The 26,080-nt window shown below is 40.7% G+C and overlaps 1 protein-coding gene across 3 annotated transcripts in view; it reads right to left on the bottom strand.

Moving 5' to 3' along the window:
- Positions 1 to 26,080, bottom strand: part of TTC27 (tetratricopeptide repeat domain 27) — a 265,931-nt gene that overhangs the window by 206,252 nt on the left and 33,599 nt on the right. For all 3 annotated transcript variants that reach the window (XM_072140844.1, XM_072140842.1, XM_072140843.1), the window contains exons 5-6: positions 16,610 to 16,750; positions 7,291 to 7,393 (exon numbers count right to left, since the gene is read on the bottom strand). In XM_072140844.1, coding sequence (XP_071996945.1) covers positions 7,291 to 7,393; positions 16,610 to 16,750 — 244 coding nt within the window. The remainder of the gene's footprint in view (positions 1 to 7,290; positions 7,394 to 16,609; positions 16,751 to 26,080) is intronic.

A 26,080-nucleotide genomic window follows, 5' to 3' on the forward strand; every position in this document is an offset into this window, starting at 1 on the left:
TTCTAATCACTGGCTTTTGAGATTAAATTAATTAAACAGGGATGCATGCTTTTTTGGGATATGGCTCAAATTATTATTACTATGTCAACAAGAGCAAATTTTTGATGAGACACGGAATAAGATTCCTTGCCGCCATGAGTTACCATACACTTCTCTGGATCAATAAGATGTCTGTTTTATTATTTACAGAAACAGAAATTTGTGCAGTGGGAGACCATCTTCGCAGCAGACAGTAAAATGAGATGTGGTGATCTTTAATTACTAATGAGGAGTCTCTCCCATGCCGACATCTGGTGGTAAATATAAAAACTGCAAATATTGTACAAAGCAAATAATTACAAATTTATTAAGAAATAAACTAATTAAAGAGCATTTAGACGGATACCGTATTTTTCGGCCTATAAGGCGCACCGGACTATAAGGCGCACCTCTAATAAATGCCTGCTAAGACATCTAGGTTCATATATAAGGCGCACTGGAGTATAAGGCGCAGGATCAAATGCAGTACCTAAAAATGACCAGCTGGTGGCAGACCTGTGCACAGTGCAAGCCAGCTACACTTCCCGGGAAACTTGTCTTCAGCGTGTCAGAGAGCTCCGATCTCAGAGGTATGGGCTGCTGGGGGTTAATGCAGGGTGATGCAGCAGGGGTTAAGTGGTCTCCCTCTGCCCCTTCTCCTTCCCTCCTCAGCCAGGGTGTTATTCCTGTGGGGTTCCCTGTGGCTCCTTCTCTTTCCCCTGTTACAGGGCTGGCAGGTATGGGGGATTTCTTACTGATGATGATTGCCACGTGGTCGGCACTATGGCGGCTCCAGTCTCTCCGTGCTAGGGGAGGGCAGGATGGGCACAATGTTAGTTGTGGTGCCAGGGACCCTGTGTACAGTGTGGGAAGGTGCAGGATGTAGCTATTAAACACTGGTAAATGTACAGTACATCTTGTCTGTAGTACATTTCTGTATAAGTTCACATATAAGGCGCACTGGCCTATAAGGCGCACCTATGATTTATGAGAAAATTAATGGATTTTTGGTGCGCCTTATAGGCCGAAAAATACGGTATATTCCCCTTCAATTATATCTTTAACAAAAAAACAGCACAATAAGTTCTTATGTCATGACTGCATTCTCTACAAAATCATCACAAATCCAGATTGTGAACAGAAAAGGCAGTGGTGAATGTATTGCAGGTACTTTTCTTTATCAGGCCTGTCAGACATCAACTCAAGAGACTTATGGCCCACTGCAACTTGCATCGCTGCCAGGGTATATATCACTTCTCATTTTAAAAGAAAATGTCTCCAATGCTTTGGGAATGACATAATGCTTTGGAGATAGACAGCGGTTTACAATTCACAGCTGTAGATAATTTGTTGCTCCCTCCCCAATGCTGTAGTCTAGGGTTTATGTATTTCTGTATATACCCTGGAGTTTTCTTCAGCATAGTCGACAGACAATGAAGAAATCTTGGTACTCTTCCTATTAAAATTATGCATATAATGCAACATAAAGTGGTTTGCCTCAGGTAAAGTTTAGCAGTGTAAGTACAATACACTAGGGTAAGTACAATATGGGTGAACCTGGTAAAATTTCCTCACCTAAGGCTACTTGATGTGTCCTTATCTGGCCATAGCCTGCGCAAGCACATGGTAGTGCACTGGAGAAGTTGAGGGATGAGCCCATGGGGAATGATAGAGCATGTTCTTCTTTTTCCCAGTTCATGGTACCACACATGTGTCGCACTGTATCACCTTCTATAGGTCCCCACAACAGCAGACTGAAAGGAGCATAACCCTAGAAACTGCATGTGAGGATGTCCTTTGCAACCAGTGACATAGGAATCGTTTTCACAACAGTGATTTGCATACAGTAATGTGTACAGTCCCTAATGTCAGACAATTTTAGTTTTACATATCAAAATAATTTTCGCATTGTTTTTTTCAATACTTGATATGATAGTTTTATTAATTAATATATATATATATAAATATATTATGATAGTTTTATTAATTAATATATATATATAAATATATTATGATAGTTTTATATATATATATATATATATATATATATATATATATAAAACTATTAGTTGATAAATCAGTTAGCCATTTTTCCATTTAAAGTTTTTTTTTTTTAATAAGCGGTACAACTGAACAAAGTTTCTGCCTTCAGATGACAGGCTAGAGGGGGAAACTTCAAACAACTATATCTCCTGTACCCTGTACCTAGAAACATAAAACTAGTGTCAAATTAAACAGGAGAATCTCCCCTTTAATATGAGTCTATTTGGATATTTCACAGAAACAGAGATCCACTGCAAGGCCCCTTTCACACGAATGTGTGATAGACATGCAAGACCCCCGGACGTTGGTTGGTTATCGATTGCATGCATTTCCACAAAGACGCATATGCGATAGGTCCAAGCCCACCCCTGTGTGGTTGCATTGCGTTTATAAATGCAACGCAAGTGCTGCGTGTAATCGCACCCGTGGCGTTTAAGTCATTCCTCTCTTTCCCAAAGAGCACATATCAAAATAAAAACAAATATATTACTATCTGTACAAAAGGCTGTACATCATATCTCACAAATAATCGGAACACAGCAAAACAAAAAAACATTCAGGACTTTATTACAATTCAAAAAATATATATATTGGCAAATTCTCATTTGGACTTTAAAGTAATAGTCATAAAAACAAAACCCATAAAAAGTTTTTGTCACTTTGGAATTTAAGCTCTCTGGGACATTAAATGTTTTAATAGGTTGTATAATTTGTGCCACAAAAAGATGTCTCTGTAAATGGAAACAAAAAGGGTTCTGGATTTTGGGAAGGGGGAGTAAAAATCTAAACCACAAAAATGGCTAAGGGGTAATTCATTGAAAAAAAATGGGAAAAAAAATTCTCTCAGAAACTAGCACTAGCTGAGATAACTGCATAGAGAGACGTAGTATCTTAATATATTCTTTTCTCAACTGTCTCAGAGTATGATCACAGAAAGCCAGACGATCGTTCTGTCCACTTGGTGAACTTGGTTTTGCCACAGTAAGAGTATAAAAAAACCGGATGAATTCCCACGGAAAGCATTAGATCATTTTTGAGAACAGAACAAGTTTGGAATTACTGATTATTTCTATTTAAATAGGATGTGGGAGAATCTCTCTCAGAAAGGGAGTTGATCTGTGTTTTATAGAAGAATTCATTTGTCATTTTGTACATTCTACCTTCAACAATCTGCTTCATGTCAACGTTTAGTTATAAAAGTTTAAACAGGAAACATATTCTGAAATGGTTAGATATTCACAGTTGCATGGAACCAATCCTGATATATTCAATTGTTTAGGTGCTTGTATAAATTAACATTTTTTGGAGCATGAGATTTTGATTGAAAGATTACATGCCTGTTAATACAATTCTGGGATTACATAAAAAAGCAAAGGGACTAGAGCAGTGATGGCAAACCTTTTAGAGACCGAGTGCCCAAACTACAACAAAGACCCGCTTATTTATCGCAAAGTGCCAACACAGAAATTTAATTTGTGATTTATACTCCCTGCTCAGTCACAGCTTTCATTGATACCAGCACTCTGAGGCCACAAATAAAGCAGAAAATAGTCCCAGATACAGCTGTCACTTTAAAATATCTCTGTGCACAGCAAGTCCTGGGCTGTCTGGGACTGCAGGAAGATACCTGGAGTCATCTCTGGTGATGGCCTGAGTGCCCACAGAAAGGGCTCCGAGTGCCACCTCTGGCACCAGTGCCATAGGTTAGCCATCACTGGACTAGAGTATATCTACATCCACAAAATTCAAGCCAAACATTGCAGCCAGTGCCAGCATAAAGTTCTAGAAGAAATAAAATGGGAAGGCTCCCGTTCCAGTGCTCCTGATGCTTGCCGCGGCCCCTCTTCTTTCTTCTCTTTGCGTGTAACAACAGGCAGCGGCACTTCTATGTACACTGCTAGCCGGCGCACATTATGATGCTGTGGTATCGCCACTGATGATGTCATAGTGTGCGCTGGTGGGCAGAGCGCATAGACGCGCCTCTGCCCACTTTTACGCGCAAAGAGAATAAATAGGAGCCGCGGAGCATCGGGAGCACTGCAGGGGGCATTTCCTCAGTAGAGGCGGGGCCTGGCTGCAGGGGCCATTTCATAACTGGGCGGCTGGCAGCAGGGGGCATTTCCTCAATAGAGGGGAGCTGGCTGCAGAGGGCATGTCATAACTGGGGGGGTGGACATTTCATCAGTAGAAGGGTGGCTGGCTACATGGGGCATTTCATTACTGGGGAGGCAGTGACCAATGCGTTTCCCATCCTAGGTTTTCCCAGTTATTTGTGGCAGAATTAGGGACCTCGGTTTATATTTGGGTCGACTTGTACTTAAGTATATAGAGTAATTTCATCTAACGCAGCAATAAGGGGAAGAAAGAGTTTAAGAAGTAGCCCTTGACAATAATTTGACCATATATTAGCATATTTTGAAAATACTGTTAAAAGTAAATTAAATTTAGAAGTGAATAGATTGAATTAAGAAAAAATAATTCTTGGCCAGGAACATCTAGGCCATATAAGGAAGAGATATAAAGGTACATTGTTCTAAAGAAAAGAAAAATGGAAACATAACTTGCTAGCACAATAAATCTCAAAAGCTTCCTCAGACATAATTATCTTAAAGAAAATGGGTGGTAATAGTAATTCAAGTGTAATCTTCTGGATGGTCTATGTCATCACCAAACTGCAGTTCTAGAAAGGCGAGCGGAGCCTTTATGATAAATGCTCTCTGTGCAGACACAGCCTTGTATTTGTAACCATCCCTTAAGTTGATATCCATCTCCACACATTCTTCATCTATCCTTATAGCATCCTCTGAGAAACGTCATACAATACCATGATATTTAATTTTCTACACTGTAACCCTTTCATAACCAATATGTCTGTTGTTCAGGTCTTGATATAGAATTATGATTGAAATAATTTTGAAGAATACAGGATCGCATTATGACAACATTATAGTCTCCATAAATCATGATGACCAAGTTCTCTTGTGGACCATGCAGTTAAGTATTTCATCGCCTGACCTTGTCTGCTCTCCCTCCACCTACACTAACACTTCAGAACATTCTTCTTATTCCTATCACCTAAACTTCAAAGCTTTACAATATTGTAGGAAAACCCGGAGTCCCTCCTGGGGGAATTTAATATCATTCTGTAATACTACCTGCTTCCTATGTCCTATATCAGTGATGGCGAACCTTTTAGAGACCGAGTGCCCAAACTACAACCAAAATCCACTTATTTACCATGAAGTGCCAACATGGCATTTCACGCCTAAGGCCACCAATACATTTTAAAGAAGGTTGGCAAATTCAGGCCATCATTGTCCAGGGAGAATGGTGGGTCCACCAGGAAGACCTTCAAAGACAATGCAGTTCTGTCAACACCTTCTCACTTTTCCCACAGCTTTAAAATAGCACTGTTGTTAAGTTGCTTGGGACTGCAGGAAGATTTGGTGGATTTGGTCCTGTTTGGTGAAATTGGGGTGATGGCCTGGGTGCCCACAGAATGGGCTCCGAGTGCCACCTCTGGCACCAGTGCCATAGGTTCGCCACCACTGTCCTATATTCTTTTACACAAATCCCTCAACTTGTACATCCTACAGTTTAGGATAAAAGTGAACAAGAACTCAAAAAATAAAACATTTTTACACATTTTGACAGCAGTTCCTACTAGCAAACACTAAATGACAGAAAAAAACATGAATATATTTAATCTTATTTATAACCTTTATGGTTATCAATCATTAACATACTTCAACATTCCTTACTTTATGTACTTTGATAGAAACGGATCATAACTATTCCTTACTTTCTGGCATAAAATTAGTATTCAGAATACTACCTTTTATCATCATCAAAAGAGACAGCTCCATCATTCACCACATATCAGACAAGCACAGCAATTCCAGCTTTCCCTATAAATAAGGAATTTTGAGACACCTCTAGATAATATCTTTAAGGGGCCTGAAGTAAACAGCTTAGGCGTAAGAATACAAGTTAACTTGTAAACACCTTATTTTTATCAAATACTTTCTATTTGTTTTTTATACAATTTTTTTCAACAACAACAAATACACACATACGACCCAATATCCCTTACCCCCCCCCCTCCCAAGATGAGCACAAACGTCCATATCTTGATATGGAATAATGAAAACTCTCCAGCAATATAGCAGCATGGACCATGTATAAGTCTAGAGTCATATGTTAGGGAGTTACCAAAATTACAAAAAGCAGAATACTCCCACCGTGAAAGAGAAAATAAATTCTCACAGGTACCGTGGTGTACAATGGGCTGAGCCCTCTTCATAGCCAGTAAGTGTTTGCTGCATATTGCTGCATATTACTAGTAACACCCGCGATTGGTGCTCGGTCGCCATGACAGCCTAGGGTCTTCCCATGATTTGAAGCTGTCTCATTTTAACCCACACATTGTAATGAATGAGGAGGAAAATCCCCATATACTGCCATACTGTAGTATCAGACAACCTTGGGTTACTATTACCAGATTGGTCCAATTCACTAATCATACCTCTGATGGCCTAGGGCAGTGATGGCGAACCTTTTAGCGACCGAGTGCCCAAACTGCAAGCCCAAACCCTCATTTATCGCGAAGTGCCAACCAAAAATTAAAGCAGTAACTTATTGCTGCATGTTCTTCAACAATGTTCAATCATACTGGCCTCCTGAGGACACCAACACAGTAGAAAGAAGAAGGGAAAATTTGCATCATTGTAGCTTCTTTGCAGTGTCATTCTGTACACAGAGAATGATGGGGCCAGCAGGAAGTCCTCCAAAGATAATTAGGGCCTGTCTACACATTCTCCCTCTTCCTACAATTCCAAGAAGCCAAGTAAGTAACTTTAAAATATCAATGAAAGTTGCTTGGAACTGCAGGAAAATTCTTTGAGTCCTGTCTGGTGTCCTGTGGCAATGGCCCGGGTGCCCACAGAAAGGGCTCAGAGTGCCGCCTCTGGCACCCGTGCCATAGGTTCGCCACCACTGGCCTAGGGCCTTCTTACCTGAACTACCAATCAGCACTCCTGGTGCCAATATGAGTGTTCATATGATTCAGGACTTGTGCCGCTAATGGTCCTGGATGTCGGCTCAAAGGCCTTAAAAAGAACTTTTTTTTTTGTAATTAAAAGCTACCGAATGCTTTGAGATAGTTTGCGGACACAAATCTACAACTAGCCAGATATGGATCCAAGTTCACAGAGACATGACAGTACTAACCTCCTTCTAAACTGTGTTGCACAATGATGAACAATTCAGGAGAACGCGCCTCCAAAAGCTGTTGGTGAATGTTCACACACCTCAATGTCCACCAAGGTAACACCTAAAAAGGCAGAAGGATACATTGTCAATAAATATTCCACAGATATAAAATCAAAGAAACTAAGTCCAAAAATTGTACTGGTCAATGACAAAGACAGTCAATAAATGTTCAGTTTGGATTGACCATAGATTCAAACTGCTAAAAATATCCCATTATTACAAAATTTCCCATTGTTAACATTTTTATGCCCTCACCGCAATGGTCTTCATTTAGCTTGTACCAGTTCAATCTTTTGAACAGTCTACTAAATTTGTTATACAGCTTTCTTAAAATACATGTGTTCGCTTTTGAAAACATACTTATACTGTACTATGTACGCAAACAAGTACAGCACAATAGACTTAGGCCTAGTTCATCCATTCACCTTCCATTTCCCATAGCACAGGTGTCCGTTATCTTAATGATAAAAATGACTTCTCTACTGTCATTGTTCTGCCATATATCATGTTTCAATAAAAGCTAAAATGGCAAGGGCTGCAGAACTATTTTTGACATTATAAACAAAAGAAAGGTATGATAAAAATGGGAACAACAGTGGGTTGAACTTAGCCTTCAAGGTGCATAAATAAATATAATAATAATAAAGTTAAACATATTTCTTTGGAATTTGCTTTACAAACATTATTTTCTGTATTTACTCGTGTATAAGCCGAGTTTTTTAGCACAAAATTGTGCTGAAAACCGTGCCCTCGGCTTATACACGAGTCATACAGTCATAAAAAATCTTTAAAAAATAATAAACTTATATAATCACCCTCCGGTGGCCCCGACCTGCAGCGCTGCTCTCCCGATGTCCGAGCGGGTCCTCTTCTGGCTCCCGCGGCCGTCTTCTGTCTTCACTAACTTCGTGCCGGGCGCCGCCATGTTTTTCCTCCAGGCGGCGCCTAGAATGACGTCAGCAGCAGCGCGTCATACTAGGCGCCGTCCAGGGGAGAACAATGGCGGCGCCCGGCAGGAAGTTCGTGAAGAAAGAAGACGGGCGCCAAAGCCAGAAGAGGACCCGCGCGGACATCGGGGGAGCAGCGCTGCAGGTCGGGGCCACCGGAGGGTGAGTATATAAGTTTATTATTTTCTTTTAATGCTGGGCTAGCTGTATACTACTGGGGGGCAGTGCTGTATACTACTGGGGGGCAGTGCTGTATACTACTGGGGGGCAGTGCTGTATACTACTGGGGGGCAGTGCTGTATACTACTGGGGGCAGTGCTGTATACATACTGGGGGGGTCTGTGATTAATGCATTTCCCACCCTCGGCTTATACTCGAGTCAATATGTTTTCCCAGTTTTTTATGGTAAAATTAGGGGTCTCAGCTTATACTCAGGTCGGCTTATACTCGAGTATATACGGTAATAGATTCTGCAATTTTATACTCGGGCTACCAGGTCTAATAGTGGAAGACAAACTAATATGCCCAAAATAAAAAGCATTATATTGAGATGATCAAAAAAGTTTGTTTCAAGAAATCAAATAGATATAGAAAATAAATAATTTACTCATATGATACAAAATTATACAGTAATGGGTGGGTATGTAAAAGAGATATATATATATATATATATATAGAGATATATATATATATATATATAGAGATATATATATATATATATAGAGATATATATATATATATAGAGATATATATATATATATATAGAGATATATATATATATATATATATATATATATATATATATATATATATATATATATATATATATATATATGGCTTAGCAGTGCAGGCAGTTGAATAGACTGACCACTGCACACACAAAAAAACCCATAGGCTCCAGGATAACCCTGTCACAACTTTCTTTAACCCCATAGCAGAATAAGACGTACCTATACGTTTTATTGCGCATAGGGGAGTATGAAGAGGGCTCACGGGCTGAGCCCTCTTCATACACACTTGGTGCTTGCTTCAACACCTGCCATTGGTGCTTGCACTGATCGCGGGTGTTAACCCTTTGATCGACCCGGCAAAGCATGGGCGTCACCATCTTGGCTCCGATCGTCGCTCCCCGTGACGTCATCGGGGAGAGGCGAACTGTTGCCATGACAGCCTCGGGTTAAACAAAGATCTGAGACTATCATGTTTTAGGCTATCTATTACAATGTGCGATTTGCACATTGTAATAGATGGTGTGCAAAATCCCCATATTTTCATAATTTTCACTGCATTCAGAATTTTTTGCCCGCTTCCCAGTATACGGCATAGAATATTAAATACCATCACTATGAAGTGCAATAAGTTAGATTTTTGAAGATGGGGAGTGAAAAATAGACAAAAAAACCAAAAAGGGCCTGGTCCTTAACGGGTTAAATAAGCTCTTCTATGATAAGCCAGGGGCAGTTTCTGATTGATCCAGGCACAGAGACTGTGGTAATATTAGTGACTATGGTCACATATAAGTCACCCACGGCCTCCTTTCTTCTCAAATCAACTTTTAAAATTATGCTAATAAAACACAAGGGCTATGGGTGGGAGTTACCAGAGACCCTCCATCTGCAGCTTCACAAGACGTTACACTCTGCAGGAGCCCTTCAATTGTGTGAGATTACAGCAGGTAGAGAGTGGGGCAAGTGCTGAGGGAACAGAGGGAGGGTGAGATGTGCTATTGCACAGTGTAACAGCCTAAGAAAGCATGGAAGGGCTCTGATAACGGCCACAAGAGTTCTTCTGGCTCATTAGCTCAAGTTTAAATGTTGATTTTTAGAAGGATGGAGGTCATGGAAAACACATATAAGAAGATTACCACAGTCATAGTGCCTGGATCTATAAGTAAATGTCCTTGGTTAATCATGCTTATTTTGGTGGTAGATTTTCTTTACTGTATAACTAGAAATATCTAGTTCATACAGAGGATAAACCCTATTACCCAAGCTAACAGTTAAGCTGAGCAATAATCCTAATACAGTCAAGGGATACTACCTGGAACGTATTATAATCAGGACTTACCAGTAGGTATAGTAAGGGGAAGCATTTGCTTCACCTCTAATATAAAGAATGCCTTAAAAATGGTTTAAAAATTGTTTAAAAATGGGGGGGGGGGGTTTATTATAACGTGCTGGAACATTGACTTCCCCTCAGGTCATACCAGATATAACAAGAAGCTCCAGTCTCTTAATATATCCAGCACACTGTAGGATATAGAGTTCTAGACATCAAATGGATTAAACTAGATGATACAGAGTTCCCTATTACAAAGTTGCTAGAACATTGTGAGCCATGATACCATATTCCAGAAAAACATCCCTATTAGTGACACAGTAAATGTGTGAATTTATCTGAAGCTGTGTAAATTAGACCTTATAAAGCATCTTTTAAGGGGCTGGACTAATAAATTTTATGAGTGTAAGTAGAAGACCCTAATAGGGTTACCCATATCAAACCTACCCTAGTAAAGGTTCTTACCAGGGGCAAACCACTTTATGGCCTGAAAATATATGGACAGACAAATGAAAAATAAGTTACTAAAAATGTAATCATGTCACAAATGCATACAAGTTATGCATAAATATAATAAGCTAAAAATAAAAGTACAAAAATAATTACATTAATCCTTTTCTTTGCCCTATCTGCATAAAGTAAACAACATATCACAATTTTAATAAATCCATTCAGTAATCTACAAAGACCAACACTGCCAGAAAGCAATTTGCACTTTAAACAGGCCGGCATCTTTTATATTTTTTGGAATATTCGTTTGCTTTTATTATTTTTTAGACTTTGCCTAAGGCTACAAAGTCATGAGCAGAAAATGAAAGTGGTATAAAATGCTCAATATGAACCGACAATCATTTGTATTCTCCTGGAGTATTCCAAGGGCAGTAGGCAAAGGGATTTTGGTTTGAAGAGAAAATCACAAAATTACAAGCCGACATACTTTACTTAAAGCAGGTCAACACACATGAGAGCATTGTACTACACAGACAGGGGTTGAAAGAAGTGACAGGAATTTAATATGATGGACTATCAGGGTGCCGTTACCCTACTGTACAGCCTTCAGGATGATATATCTGATAATGAGAGTTAAAAAAAAATATATACTGTATATATATAAGCCTTGGTTCTATATTACTATTAATATCAGGATATCATGTGATTAGCAAGCCCTAATAGCAAATACTGTTTCTAGAATTCCTTAATTTACCTATTAAACATCAGTTCCAAAGTCCATATGTAAATTTAGCTAGCCTTAAAAGAAGTCACTTTTAGAGGCGGGGGGAGAGGGGAATTACTAGACTCGTACCTCCAAAGTACTTAGAGGCCACCATGAACTCACAACCTCTGTTAGGCTCTCTCTGGTTTTACACGAAAGATAAAGGAAGTTCTTCCTCCTCATCACAACCGGGCCCATCCACGTTGCCTGATCTGCTCTCACCACTCACACAAAGACAAACCTTTCCAGCTGTCGGTAACTAGTGTGCTTCAAGTACGCCATGCGTTAGAGGTACGTGATCTTTGGTCCTGGGAGACTGGCATAATCCTGATATGAGAGGGTGCTTATGGTTCATGACCAATTAACTTAGAGACTTCATTCTTTTATTAGGACCCATCCAAACCACCACTCATGCCCTCATACCCATAGAGCTCCTTACCATTTGGTTTCATTAATCTGCAGATAGTTGCTGGGAGGTGTTCCCTACTGACTAGCTTGGGAGAACAAAATGGATAAAGTATTCCCCTTCAGGATTGGCTTAAGGCCTCTATACTCATGCACAAGTTTTCAATTTCAGCACCACTCTAGAAGACAAATTTCAAGGTGATACTGACCTCCCACAAAGTTACATATGATATTCCCCTCTATTCTGGATATATACTGGAAATGTAATGGGGCCAGTGGCTCCAAGTTACATATTTGGTGAACCTGCCTGAGGTTCACTACCTAGACCATGAGAGCATTAACTTTTTTCGATTTTAGGAATTTGGTGACTGAGGCCCCTTTAGTTGTCTCTCCCTCACACATGCAACCTCTTATAGTGTGAGACAGGAGCATCACAAGGTCAAAAGATCAATGGCACATGAGGGGCTATGACTGAATGTGAGGTCTAGAAATAAATATGAGGGCTATTAGTGAGTGTGAGGGGGCTAGAAGTGATTGTGAGAGGGCTAATAGTGAGTATTGGGGGCTATAATTGATTGTGGTGGGACTATTAGTAACTGTTAATGTCTATCAGTTAATAGGGGGGGGCTATTGGGGAGTGTGAGGGACTTATAGTGAGTTTTAGTTGCTATTACTGAGTGTAGGGGGCTCTAACTGAGTATATGATATAACTATGTTAAGCCACATTTAGGCATAATTACAAGGTCGATGGCACAATGTGGCATTACTAAGTGTGAGAGACACAAGAAAGGAGTGTGATATAAAGTATGGTTCTCTGCACTGTGTGGGGCCGTAATTGGGGTTTAATTGTAAAATGAGTAAAAACAGGTATATTACAAAGTGTAAGGGCCACAACTGGGACCTTGTAAACCAGAATGTGGAGTATGTGGAGTGTGTGTGTGGAGTGTGTGTGTGTGTGTGTGTGTGGAGTGTGTGTGTGTGGAGTGTGATGCAACAGAGGATCTTCTGTGTGTGTGTGGAGTGTGTGTGTGTGGAGTGTGTGTGTGTGGATGTGTATGTGTGTGTTTTATAAAGTGAGGATATGTACAGAAGTGGATGTGCAACACCCTCGCCGATGCAATGGCGAGGTAGTGCTTGCGAATACGTCCCACCTGTAGGTAACACCACATTACACTACATGGTCCTTATAGGATCAAGGGGAAATTGCAGTGGTTAATCCTGCCTGGCAAGGCAGAAGTTAATTTGTGATGTAATAATGCCAACCAATGTCTGTGTTACATCCTGTCTCTGTGAACTGAGAGGTAATTGGAGGAGCAGCCACCACCTGACCAAAGGGAGGTAATAAAACCCCCTGGCCAGGAATGTTCTAGAGTTCTTAGAGAGAAATCTCTCTCAGGAGAGAGACCGGTCCTAGTCAGGCCCTCTGGGTCTGCAGGACACAAGCAGTGAGTAGTTCGCTGAGCAGTAGCTTAGAGTCTCTAGCATACCAGACCAGTGCAGGAAGAGCCTAGCCCCTGCCTGAAGTGGAGCAATAAGACTAGAGTTAGTGTAGCGAGGAAAGGGGTATCATCCTACCTTCAAGGGTGATACCTGAAGAGATCCAGGACCGAGCTGAAGCATCCTCCAGGACACAGCTGCCTCCCAGCCTGCTCTTACATCCAGGCTGGTGATCTACATCCTGTGGCTCCCTCCAAATACCTCTCCAGTACTCCACCTGTTAAAGGCACGTTTTCTGCAGTTCCTGCCGGTTGCAATAAACGAACTGTAAGTTGTTTCCTTCAACTTCTGCCTCCGTCTGGTCCCTGCTACTACCCCTGCCTGCATCACCGGGCACCCTGTCCATCACCCAGAGACTCACACTCGGGACATTAAGGGGTTGCCCCAGGGAGATCCGCTATAGCAGCCTCTCCCTCATCATTTCTTGCCAACACCACCCTGCTGGAGACCTGCCAGGCTGTAGGACAGCCCTCCGGTTCCCCCCGTACCAAGCACCGTGACAATAGCGTGCTTAGGCCGCAACCGCCAGCCACTCCGGTACCGCGGGCCCCGGCTGTCTCCAGGCCTCACCGCAAAGGGCTAGGCCCCGGTGGGGGATGTTGCAGATGCAACAGAGAATTCGGTACATATGCATTGGAGTCTGGGCCCAGGATCTTCTGTGACCTTAGCAACGCCCCTGTTGAGAGACATGGCTATGTGCATCTATGTGTAATTTGCTCCTTGTTTACTCCCTATGTTCTTCTTATTCTGAACCCACTAGCAATCAGACACTAATAAGTTTATACATTCACAGGGACATATTTTACAATAATTATCATATTTTTAAAAAAATGCATTTTGGGAAAATAGATGCCATAAAAACTTTTCCCCAATCTTTATTTTCCATCTATTAAATCAATCTCTTAAATATTCCAATTTAAAAGAGACAATAGACAGAGGCAGCATTTTAAATACATTATTTTTTGTGCTCCTGTGGCATGTTACACCTTGCCAGGCAAGTCTTTTTCACATTTAATAAAGATCATTTCTCTGCAGTTTGCTGCAAATGGTTGGTCTTTGAACAGAGGAATGCAAATGGAAATCTTTCATCTCCAAGAACTGGGATCATTTGACGCTCTCTTGGTTTGTGTGATTTCTTTTTTTTTTATTCAGAGTAAAAGCAAGACATTGCTTCCTTGTTAAATGGAGTGTACTTAATTCTTCCGCTGCTACTCGTATGGCTACACCCATTAAATCATTACATAAGATGCCACAGTTACGATTACAGGCAGTCACTGTGTTACGTACAAGATGCGTTCCGTAGGTTTGTTCTTAAGTTGAATTTGTATGCAAGTCGGAACTGTATATTTTATAATTTCAACCCCAGCCAGAATTTTTTTTTGGTCTCTGTGACAATTGGATTTTAAAAATGGTGGGTTGTCATAAGGACCAGAATTAACAATAAAGCTTTATTGCAGACACATTTTATAACTCCTACAGCTGATTATTATAGCCTAGGGCTAAAGTACAGTGAATTACAAACATCATGAAGGCCCTTTGTAACTAGGGGTCATCTGTAAGTCAGGTGTTCTTAAGTTGGGGACCTCCTGTATTTGCGGATTTTCCGAGTGATACCAGTGACTGAAAAGTGCATTTACTTTTTTAAGTCAGTACTAAAAGGTATGCACAACTTTGCTAATATTTTGCAACAAATAGAGATAGATATGTGTGTGTATTGGAGAAATACTCAGAGATTCTGAGCAGCTCTCTGACTCTGACCCATGGGGTGTGTTGGCTGGGTCTTTAAGATGAGGAGCGTTGGCAACATCACACTCCTATTGGTCACAGCTCAGTATAGGCACATGGTAAACTCTACGTTACCATATGAACAAATTATCTACAGAAACAGGTGATGATACCAGGAAATTTCACAACTTTTGAGATGGATTATGTAATGGATTAATTTGATGTGTGCTCATGAAATTCTCCCCCAAAGTATGACAGTGATTATTGAATACAAGGCAGAGATCCTTTTTCCTTAGGGACATGTAGACCGTACTTTATGGTGACTTAAGTTGCTTCCTACTATACTGATCAACGTTCTAAGTTATTAATACAAATGTCCGAGTCCATCAGACCCTTTAAATAAACTAAATGTAAAATGTGTATGCAGTTTCCCTTTTGCTATTCTTTTCATGTTTTTATATATGATATGAGGATTAGAAATAATTCTGTATATGCTTATATATTGCATCTTTTTTTTTTCAAAAATATTTTATTTGATTTTCCAATAAAATTATTACAACATAGTTCCGATACTTCACAGTTTTATTTAGTGCTAGCAACACTCTGACCAACAATTTTTTATCAAAGTGTCAAATTTCATTTAACTGGACACCAACCGCCCTCTGTATATTTATGGCAGGTGATCCCAAAAGATTGCACCATAGCATATTTTTACGGCAAAGGCTTTAGTCTGACTGAAGTCAGCTGCAGGGGACAACTTGGGAGAAGACAGAAGTGGTACTTACTGTTTGTGTGTTATCCTGGTCTAATACACATTGCTTAGAGCACTATACAGAGAGAAGAGGCAGCAGCTGCTCCTCTGCCTTTGTGTATCCAGGTGGTCATGTGATAAAACACACAACCATAATTGAAAAGTCGATGTAGGGTCCGCACCTCTATGGGAGGATGTGCTTACAGTCTAAGGATCCAGACCGTCATGTATTTATACATGAAAGACTGTGTACGACTTCAATTGTTTAATTCTAAGTGTGGTGTAGGATGTATTGGGTCTACTGGGCCATTGTGAACTCTCACAGGATTTTCCATGGCAGTTGAGTGCAGCTATAGGCAGTAATGTGTGTTGGACCATTTAGGGTTTGTTCACACATTTGACACAAAGAATATTTTGACTGGTAAGCCCTATATTCAATAATATAGCTGAATAAAAAAAGACTTGGGTGCCTCCACCACATTTTACTGGGGGAATCAAACATATTTGCAAATCTGTTAACATTTTCTTCCTTCTTCAAATACAAAATACTCATAACAAAATAAGCCTCATAGGAACAGTTGCAGCAGGGATAATGTAGGCATATTGGAGGAACTTCTGAATAGACAACTGACAAGATATTTTCCATGCTGAGCACGTCTGCACACTCTGATCATTTCTTACCTGGAATGCTGTGAGTTTGCTCCGGAGGTTCACAAGGATTACTCTAGCCAGAAGTAGGAAGATTGGATTGGCTGTCAAGCTGTAGACTGATTCTCCATCAAGAACAAGCGTGCTCAGAATCGCCGCTCTCACCGTTTTGTCCTGAAAACGATTATAATACACATGGATTAGAGAAGATGAACAAAACCTTACAACAAAGGCATTAAAGATGGTTTCCAGCTCAAAAAAGGCCAATATTTATATTTTAAAAAAAAAAGTTTTGTTTAGCATAATTGCTTATAATTTTTTAAATTCTACATCACTTCTAAAGGGTACAATAAGTACATTCTTTCTGCCTAATAATGAAATAACAAGTTCAGTATGTTGCTGTGACTGTCACCCGCCATCTAGAGGCAATGAGGTTTATATACACTGCTCAGAAAAATTAAAGGAACAATTAAATGGAACCTGTCACCACACTTATCTCCCCAAGCCCACAAACTACATTCTTCTGTAATATGTATGTCCCATGGAGGTCTTTTTAGCATATTTGTGGCATGCAGCAAGAAAAAAAAATCATATTTTATTTGTTTGTAGGATGCTATCAGGGCTGAGCCAGAAGCATGTAGTGGGCAGAGCAGAGTGGCTGCACGAGGTGGGGCAACCTGGCTGCACGAGGTGGGGCAAAAAAAGATGATTTTTCATTAATGCTGCAAGCTACAAATATGCTAAAAACACCCTCAGGGGACTTACATATTACAGAAGAAAGTACTGTTTGTGGGTTTGGGGAGGGGGGGGAGGGGTTATTGTGGTAACAGGTTCCCTTTAAACAACACAATGTAAAACAATTACACTTCTTTGAGATCAACCTGTCCAGTTATTAAACAACACTGTCTACAACCCAAAGAATTTGCTTAGGTAGTCAAGCTCATCCAGGTAAGCACATCAATGTGAGCTGTGTCTGTTAGCATACTGTCCCGAGCATGAAGCAGAGGTAATGAGACCGATCGTTGACCAGGAGATGTGGAGGGAGCCCTTGAAGGAGAACAACCCAGCCGCAGAACCTCTACCTCCTCTTTTGTGGAAGAGGATTGACCTCAGACAGGTCACTAGTATCCATGTGTATGCTCAAAACATCCATGAGGGAGGTATGAGGGCATGGAGGGCATATACACCATAAGGGTTGATTGGCATTTACCAGAGAACACCAGGATTGGCAGATTCAACATTGGCGCGGTGTGTTCCTTCACGGGTGACAGTGGGTTTACACTAAGCACATATAGCAGACAAGACAGTCTGGAGAAGGCTTAGGGAACATTCTGCTGCCAGCAACATGGCATGGCAATGATATGTCTGCAGTGTGTCAGCAGCCCTATATGATGAAGGCATTGATGCTATAGTGTAGTGGTAAAGAAAAGCAAGTTGAAGGGTTTCAAACTTAAAGTCCCATCTAATCACCTTCCTTCCACCAATGCAATTTTGCACCCAGAGTATCCAGGAGTTGGCTGGTGTTTTAATCTAGGTCTAGGAGGAGATCACTCTGTAGAGTAGGGCCCTCACTTCCAGGTGACTTTTTGGACTCTGTAATGGAGTATTTTATTTGCATATGTCTCCTATGAATTGTAAAGTGCTATGGAATACGATGACGTTTTAAAAATAAAGATTACTATAGAATGTCAAGATCAGCAGCTATATCTGTGGGCAGCTGGAGCATATATATGCTCTTCTATGAATCTTGAAAATCAGTTCAACAACAGAAAAACAACTGTGACTGGATTCTCTAGGGAAAGCAGGGAGCTGTTGCTTTATGACGACCACATTTCACGGTGAGAGCGCTATTGGAATCACTGGAAAGCAGTACTGTTTTTTAATTTGAAAACAACTGGAGAGTATTAAGACTCCTCTGTACTCAGTTTTCCTAAAGCCATCTCTCCTCTCTTCTCCCAGCCTATGGCCCTGAGGCATCAACACAGCCAAATAAAAATAGGTTTTCAGAGGGAAGACCCAGCTCTGGTTGTCTCATCCTATAAAATATGAGTGATGCCTCTAGCAATGTCCTGAATTTATAGCACATAGAAACATTACAGAGAGAGAACGCACACACCAGAAATAACAATGCAGACTCAGAGCAGTGAAATCTGTTCCCAGATTGGTTTGTTCTATTTAAAAAACCATTTACATGTTTCAGTTTCTTTTATAGTACATGCTACTAATACTTTCTGTAACATGAACAGCAGCATATAATCATATTACATGGAGGATGAGCACTGAGATACTAAAGATGAACTCAAAGGTATAATAAATAGCACAGATATCACATGCAAATAACCAAACCTGTTAACTCCTAAAAGAAATACGCCACATGAGGTGCAGGCACACACATTGATATGAAAGGTCATGGCATGACAGATACTCCGTAATCTTCATTACGGTACTATTTTTTTAATTCAATAATTTCACAATACATAAAATACATAATTGACAATTACTGTATTTTTCGGACTATAAGGCGCACTATCAATAAATGCCTGCTAAAACGTCTAGGTGCATATATAAGGCGCAACGGATTATAAGGCGCACCTGATTAGAAGGATGAATGACCAGCAGGTGGCAGACCTGTGCACAGTTCAAGGCAGCTGCAGTTCCAGGCAAACGTGTCTCCAATGCAAAGAACATGGATCTCAGAGGTACGGGCTTGTTAGGGGTTAATGTCCCAAGGGTGATTCTGCAGATTAAGCAGTCTCCCACTGCCCCATCTCTTTCCCTCCTTAGGCAGGGTGTTAGTCCTGTGGGGTTCCCTGTGGCTCCCTCTCTTTCCCCTGTGACAGGGCTGGCAGGTATAGGGGTAAAATTGCTTACTCAGGCGGCCGATGAGGATTGCTGCATGCTCGACACTATGGCTCTGGTGGTACCACCGGTGGGGTATTGTGCCAGATGTACAGTGTGGGCTGGTGCAGGAAATTGCTGGCGCGGAGATCTTAAACACTCTTAAACGTTATACAGTACGTGTTGTCTGTAAGTACGGTTTATATATAAGGACTGGACTATTTCTGAGAAAATAAGAGAAATTTGTTGTGCGCCTTCTAGTCCGAAAAATACAGTACTTCAATACAATGTATAGAATACAAGAAGAGTTTTGCAGTCACATCAGTTACATTACAATCGCTAGACCTTTAGCAAACATTTTAAAATTTTCTTACAAACAAATAAAGAAAGAATAAACATGGGTGTGGTTTAAGCCCCAAGGCACAAAATTCAGGACATTCAATTCTGCCGTACAGGAGATATTTTTTTATAGATATACCATCTCCACACCAAGTAGTAGGTCTTATAGACATTACAGAAAAATTCTATACTCCAGCTCTTGATAAATACCTGTATATACTCGAATATAAGCCGACCGAAGTATAAGCCGAGGCCCCTAATTTTACCACAAAAACCTAGAGTATAAGCCGAGGGTGGGAAATGCATTAGTCACAGCCTCCCCAGTATATAGCCTGCCGGACCCTGCCCCATAGTATATAGCCTACCAGCCCATATCCCCCAGTATATATCCAGCAGCGGGGGAAGCCAGAAAGGTGAGTTTTGATTTTTTTTACTCAAGTAAAACCCGAGTTTGGGTTTTCAGCACATTTTTTAGTGCTGGAAAAACTAGGCTTATACTCGAGTACATTGCGTTTATCTAGGCCAAGAGTCAGTGCCATATTTTCAGTGTACCTACGGATCCTTTATGGTACACTTGGTAGTGGTATACCAGGTTGCTAAATTTGTTGCTATGGGTGTGCAGATACCAGTCTTCAATCTGGTAAACAGATTTGCCATAACAATATAGAAGTTACATTATAACTAAAGGACACACTGCAGTCTGTTTCTCTACAAACTAAGCAGAATGAAGTATATTAGAAAAATAGTTACACACACAATATCCAAAAACTGTCTGAAACGAGTGTTACGCTTTAAGCTTATATTCATGAATATCCCCATAAGGTCCTATAAGGGTGCAGTCACACCTGGCACATGCGTTGCATTTACAAATGTTTAAATGCAAGACACTGGTTGCTGGTTACTAAAACAAATATGCGATTGGGCCGAGGCCTGTTCCCGCAAGAGTCACGTGTGACCGCACCCTCAGGGGGATTGATCGTGGACATTTTAGGAGCAGGAATGTCTGATAGATAACGTACAAGACGGAAGACTTTACTTTACATTTTAAGAAAGCGGTGAAGAACTATTAATAGACGTATATTGGTAAATTACCTAATAGCTCACCCCTCACACATTACAAAAGAGAAGTAGAGAACCCATTTAAGTTCCCTTATGATAACAAGATAGTTTTTTCTAAAATGACAAAAAACTGAAAAAAAAAACTATCAAGTAGAAAGCTTACCTAGTTACCGATGCAATGCAGTTTATTTGTTGATGTGGGAACTCATAGACTGCATCTAAGTATCTAAAATAAGGCCAATTTTAATATCATCCCCAGTAATTACAATTGCATTTGTAGGATAGTGCTTAAAAATTGTAAAGAAAACTCACTACAATAAAAAGGGATAACATATAGAAATCCCACAAGAAAAAAATCTTTGAAAAGTTAAGGATAATTGACTTTGCTACATGAACAAAACCAAAATAAAAAGAAATATGCCGTGAAGGTGAAAAATCCTACCATCAGAAGTCTGGAGAATGGAGGCTCTTCTATCTGACTCACAGCTGGTCATTCTTTTCAATTTTAAAAGCCACAGGATGTGAATCTATTTTACGAAAATCAATTGCAGGCATTATTAAGCCCAAGTATATTTACCTATACCTTTTACAAAACATTTCTCAGCATGATTCCAAACTGAATACTAGATTTCCACCAGTTCTTTGAAAGTTTAATCAATAAAGTAAACTCACAATCCTAAACTGGATTCTAAAATGGACTCTGACTTACATGAATATCTAATAAATTATGAAATTTCATTTATGAAATATGCCCGCCAGAGCAGACAAACACTGGTGACCGCCAAAGAACACAAAAAAAAATCCTCTCCTTTCCTGACTACTTATCACACTTCAGCTTCTTCTCTCCATCATGTGCCACAGTACTCTGTGTTCAGCGCTGGTGGTATGCGCCAGCATCAGAACCCAAAGCATAACTGTGCCAGGAGCAAGAAGAGCGCCTGGTAGACCTCCTCTCTTTCAACTGGGCCGCTGTTCTCTGGGTCCAGACACTGGGCATTTAACCGGTATCAGAAGACAGGATATAGAGTGGAGTGGCAGGGAGGACTTCTCAACTGCAGTCACCATTATCTGGGCTCCTGCACCAATGAATGCTTAGAGTTCTTATGAAAGCACAGACTGGACTCTGTCAGCAGGGTTCAGACTGCAACTCGTGGCTTTACAGGCTGCATGTGACCCCACTGCCACAGGGTATACACCCCTCTTCTAGGTTTTTAGTTGAGATGAATGTGGCTGCACTTGATGTACATGCCCAGCAGTGAATCTCCTTGGCTACACATCAGAGGTAAAAAGCCATTGGGAAGAAATGCCCAATCTCATGCTGCAACTGAAAGGGTGAACAGAAAAACAGGGATGTAGAGTCGGAGTAGGTGACCAATTTGGTGGAGTTGGAGGAAAATTGAGGAGTCAGAAGCTTGGCTTACTGACTGCACCAGTTGTAAGGATGGATAACTCCCTTTAGTGAATTACCGTATATTCCGGCATATAAGACGACTTTTGAAGACTGAAAAATCTTCTGTCTTGTCTGGGGTCGTCTTATACGCCGGTAATTGACCACCCGCCGTGTATTCACGGCGGTGGTCGGGTCGCGCTGCATGGAGAGGGCTCACGGGCTGAGCCCTCTCCATAGCCAGTAAGTCTTTGCTGCATATTGCACCGATCGCGGGTGCTTTCACAGCGATGGCTGCCGGCAAAGCTGCCGGCAGCCTTAAAAAGATCCGTCTCCATGGTAGCCTCGGGTCTTCCGAAGACCCGGGGCTATTTCATTTTAACCCCTGCTGATAGCACATTGTAATGAATGAGGAGGAAAATCCCCATATACTGCCATACTGTAGTATGGCAGTATATGGTAGGATCGATCAGACAACCTAGGGTTAAAGTACCCTAGGGAGTCTGAAAAATAGTATGAATAAAAATAAAAAAAAAGTTAAAAAAAAAATATATAATAAAAAAAAACTAAAATTTCAAATCCCCCCCCCCCCTTTCCCTAGAACTGACATAAATAAACAGTAAAAATCATAAACACATCAGGTATCGACGCGTCCGAAAATGCCCGATCAAAAAATGATAACGGTTTTTCAATGCGTTTAACCCCGTAACGGAAAATAGCGCCTAAAGTCGAAAATGGCACTTTTTTGCCAGAAGTTGGCAAAAATCAGGAGGTTTTCATTTTTGTAAATGTATGAAAACATTATAAAACCTATAAAAATTTGGTATCCCCTTAATCGTACCGACCCAAAGAATAAAGTAGACATGTCATTTGGGGCGCTCAGTGAAAGACGTAATATCCAAGCCCACAAGAAAATGGCGAAAATGCGTTTTTTCACCATTTTCATTGCATGGAATATTTAATAAAATAAAAATTTAAGGTACAGTATGGTAACATTTACAGTAAAATGAACGATGGTAATGTTGTTGTTGTATGCCTTATGTTTATGAGGGACAGTTTTCCTGCTATATACCTGCATGTCATAAGAATTTAAATTAAAAAAAGGACCATGTTAAATTCAAATCTGTTTTTATTTTAATTTTTACCGGTGTTTTGTATGCGTTGGAAAAGGGGTAGTCTTATACGGCCGAATATATCTTAAACTCTATATTTTAAACAGGAAAGTAGGGGGGTCGTCTTATACACCAGGTCGTCTTATATGCCGGAATATACGGTAAATATATTTCCTGTCCTGTAGTGGATGGCAGATCAAATACAGAGAAGTCACAAGTTGTTTCCAGTTCAGGTGTTGAACTGATAACAGGTGTGAAAAAAAAAATAAATAATAATAATTCCTTTGAAAATAGAAGTTAAGTCTCTTGTACCGGGGTGGGCACTAATTATTTTTTTTTTCTATTCGCATGAGCCCCCGGGCCCTCTCCATGCATATTGCAGCAAACACCCACCGGTAACAACTGCTGTGCCCACAAGAAAAAAAAATGTTTTTTTTTTTAAATTTCAACAAATTAGGAACTTCCCAGAACACGGTATGGAATAAAATATACCGTCACTACAGAGCATAATTTGTTACACAGAAAACAAGCACTCCCAGAGCTCCGTACAGGGGGGAAAAAAACGGCTCTGTCACTAATGCAACTCCACAATGTGGTGTCCAACACTTGTCCTAGTTGTAAGGCTGATATCATTTTACCAATAGTCTCTGACACTAACCCAGCCTCTCACACATCTGTCACTGACTAGACCATTTACTACAGTGTTCAGCCAGCCTGTAGCCAGTCCCCTGCCTGACCTCATGTGGTCACACTTGTCTATGGTAGTGCTCCAGCCTCTGAGATTTGAATGTGCAGTCCTGAGGCTGGACAAGCATAGGGGGTGGTTTTTGGTAGTTCTGCGCACCGTGACCTGATAAGAGGCTGGGAGAAGTCCGGGAGGAACTGTATGTGTGTACTGCTTGGGCATACATGCAACACCACCATGCAACATGCAGAGCTGTCAAGCACCACAGCTGCTAAGTCTCTTGTGAACATTGCTATATGTGAGAAGGCACACCTGCACTACTGCATATAGTGATGCCACCTTCATTATCCTGCAAGTACAGGGAAAAGTTGTTGCATTTTAGATGCATCTGGCTTTTTGGGAGGAGAAAAACTACCTGCACAAGCATCTATGAGACTTGTACAGGTGCTAATGTGACCTCTGGCTGTAAGTATTCAACTAAAATCCTGAAAAAGCATCTACTCCTAGAAGAGAGGAGACGGTAGTAGAGCAGCATAGTGCTTAGCAAGATAAACTCAATTTTTTACAGTCCTGTACAGACTGTAAGCTCGTGAGAGCAAGGCCTTCAATCCTATTGTTTTACCTGACTATGACATTGGTCTGTTATGCCTCATTTTATTTGTTTACGTACCCCAAGATCTATGAAGAGCTGAAGGCTATGATGGTGCCATTATTGTTTTTATTATTATTACACTGTATAATCACTGTATAATGTCAGTGAAAAGAAAAGTCTTCTTGCTAAAGTATAAGCCATGTGAAATACACCCCCATTACAGCACAAATGTGTTGTAAACAGAGCCCTACTATACATAGTTAACAATGGAATCGTCCGTGTATCTTGAAAATAAAAAGACTAAACCAATGATACCAGTGTGACAAGAAGCAAACATTATGACGTGCTTACAGTAGTGCATACATGCACTATCTATAAAAGATACATTGCACCACTACATAATCCTTAAAGTATTGCTTCAACAAAAACAGAATTGGATTAAAAATAGGTTAATAACCGTGAAAATAGCAGAGGATGGAATTGCGACATAAAACAAAACATGATTCTGCCAGTGAAGGAAAAAAAAGCCATACACACACACCTGCTATACTTCTAGCAACTGAGAAAATAAAAATGTCATATTTTCTTTTTAGCAAGGAAATCAATGTGTTTTTGCAGCTAGTTCAACCCTTTATCTGGCATAAGGGACTCGCAATGCATTGCAGCGAATAAAAGCAGTTAATGGGTTTTGCATTAGACAGGCTGAGCACCAGTGAAAAGGATAAAATATTAACAAGCGTTCAACCCCGGGGTTTCCCGACTTTTATTTTTTATTTTTAATAAGGCAGGAATGAGCTGACCTGATGTGATGCAGTCTACACAGAGACACAAGATAAAGCAAGGTTTTGTGGTTAACACTTTCAATGCAATTTTTGTATACTGTGAAGTGGCAGGTTTCCGATGGCAATACCGAGCACCAGCTCAGGGTGAGCTGGTGCCGGAGCTTATTTTAGTTAGTGGTTTAAACCGCGGTATCGCGGTTTAAAACACTTTTTAAACTTTATAGCCGGCGCAGGCAGGTACGCGCTCGGCGCTTACCGTGCGCGCGGCTACATAGGAAGTGAATGAGAGCCGCGCGCATGGTAAGCGCCGAGCGCGTACCTCCCTGCGCCGGCTATAAAGTTTAAAAAGTGTTTTAAACCGCGATACCGCGGTTTAAACCACTAACTAAAATAAGCTCCGGCACCAGCTCACCCTGAGCTGGTGCCCGGTATTGCCATCAGAAACCTGCCACTACAAGTGGTAGGTTTCCTTTAAAGGAAATCTACCATGAAAATAAAGCATGATAAAGCCAGAGATGCTTATTAGCACAAATTTAAAAGTGAGCTTGATGGGCTACCCTAGCCCTTCCATGATCTGACTTAAGCGGATAAACTGTCTCACCCTCCCCTCTGCTGCAGAAAGTGATCACAAGTGTGGAGGGAGTAGGAGGATGGGTGAGACAGTATAGCAGCAAATAAAGCCAGATCACAGAGGGGCTAGGGTAGCCCCT

The sequence above is a fragment of the Engystomops pustulosus genome, chromosome 3, assembly GCF_040894005.1.
Source record: "Engystomops pustulosus chromosome 3, aEngPut4.maternal, whole genome shotgun sequence".
NCBI lineage: Eukaryota > Metazoa > Chordata > Amphibia > Anura > Leptodactylidae > Engystomops > Engystomops pustulosus.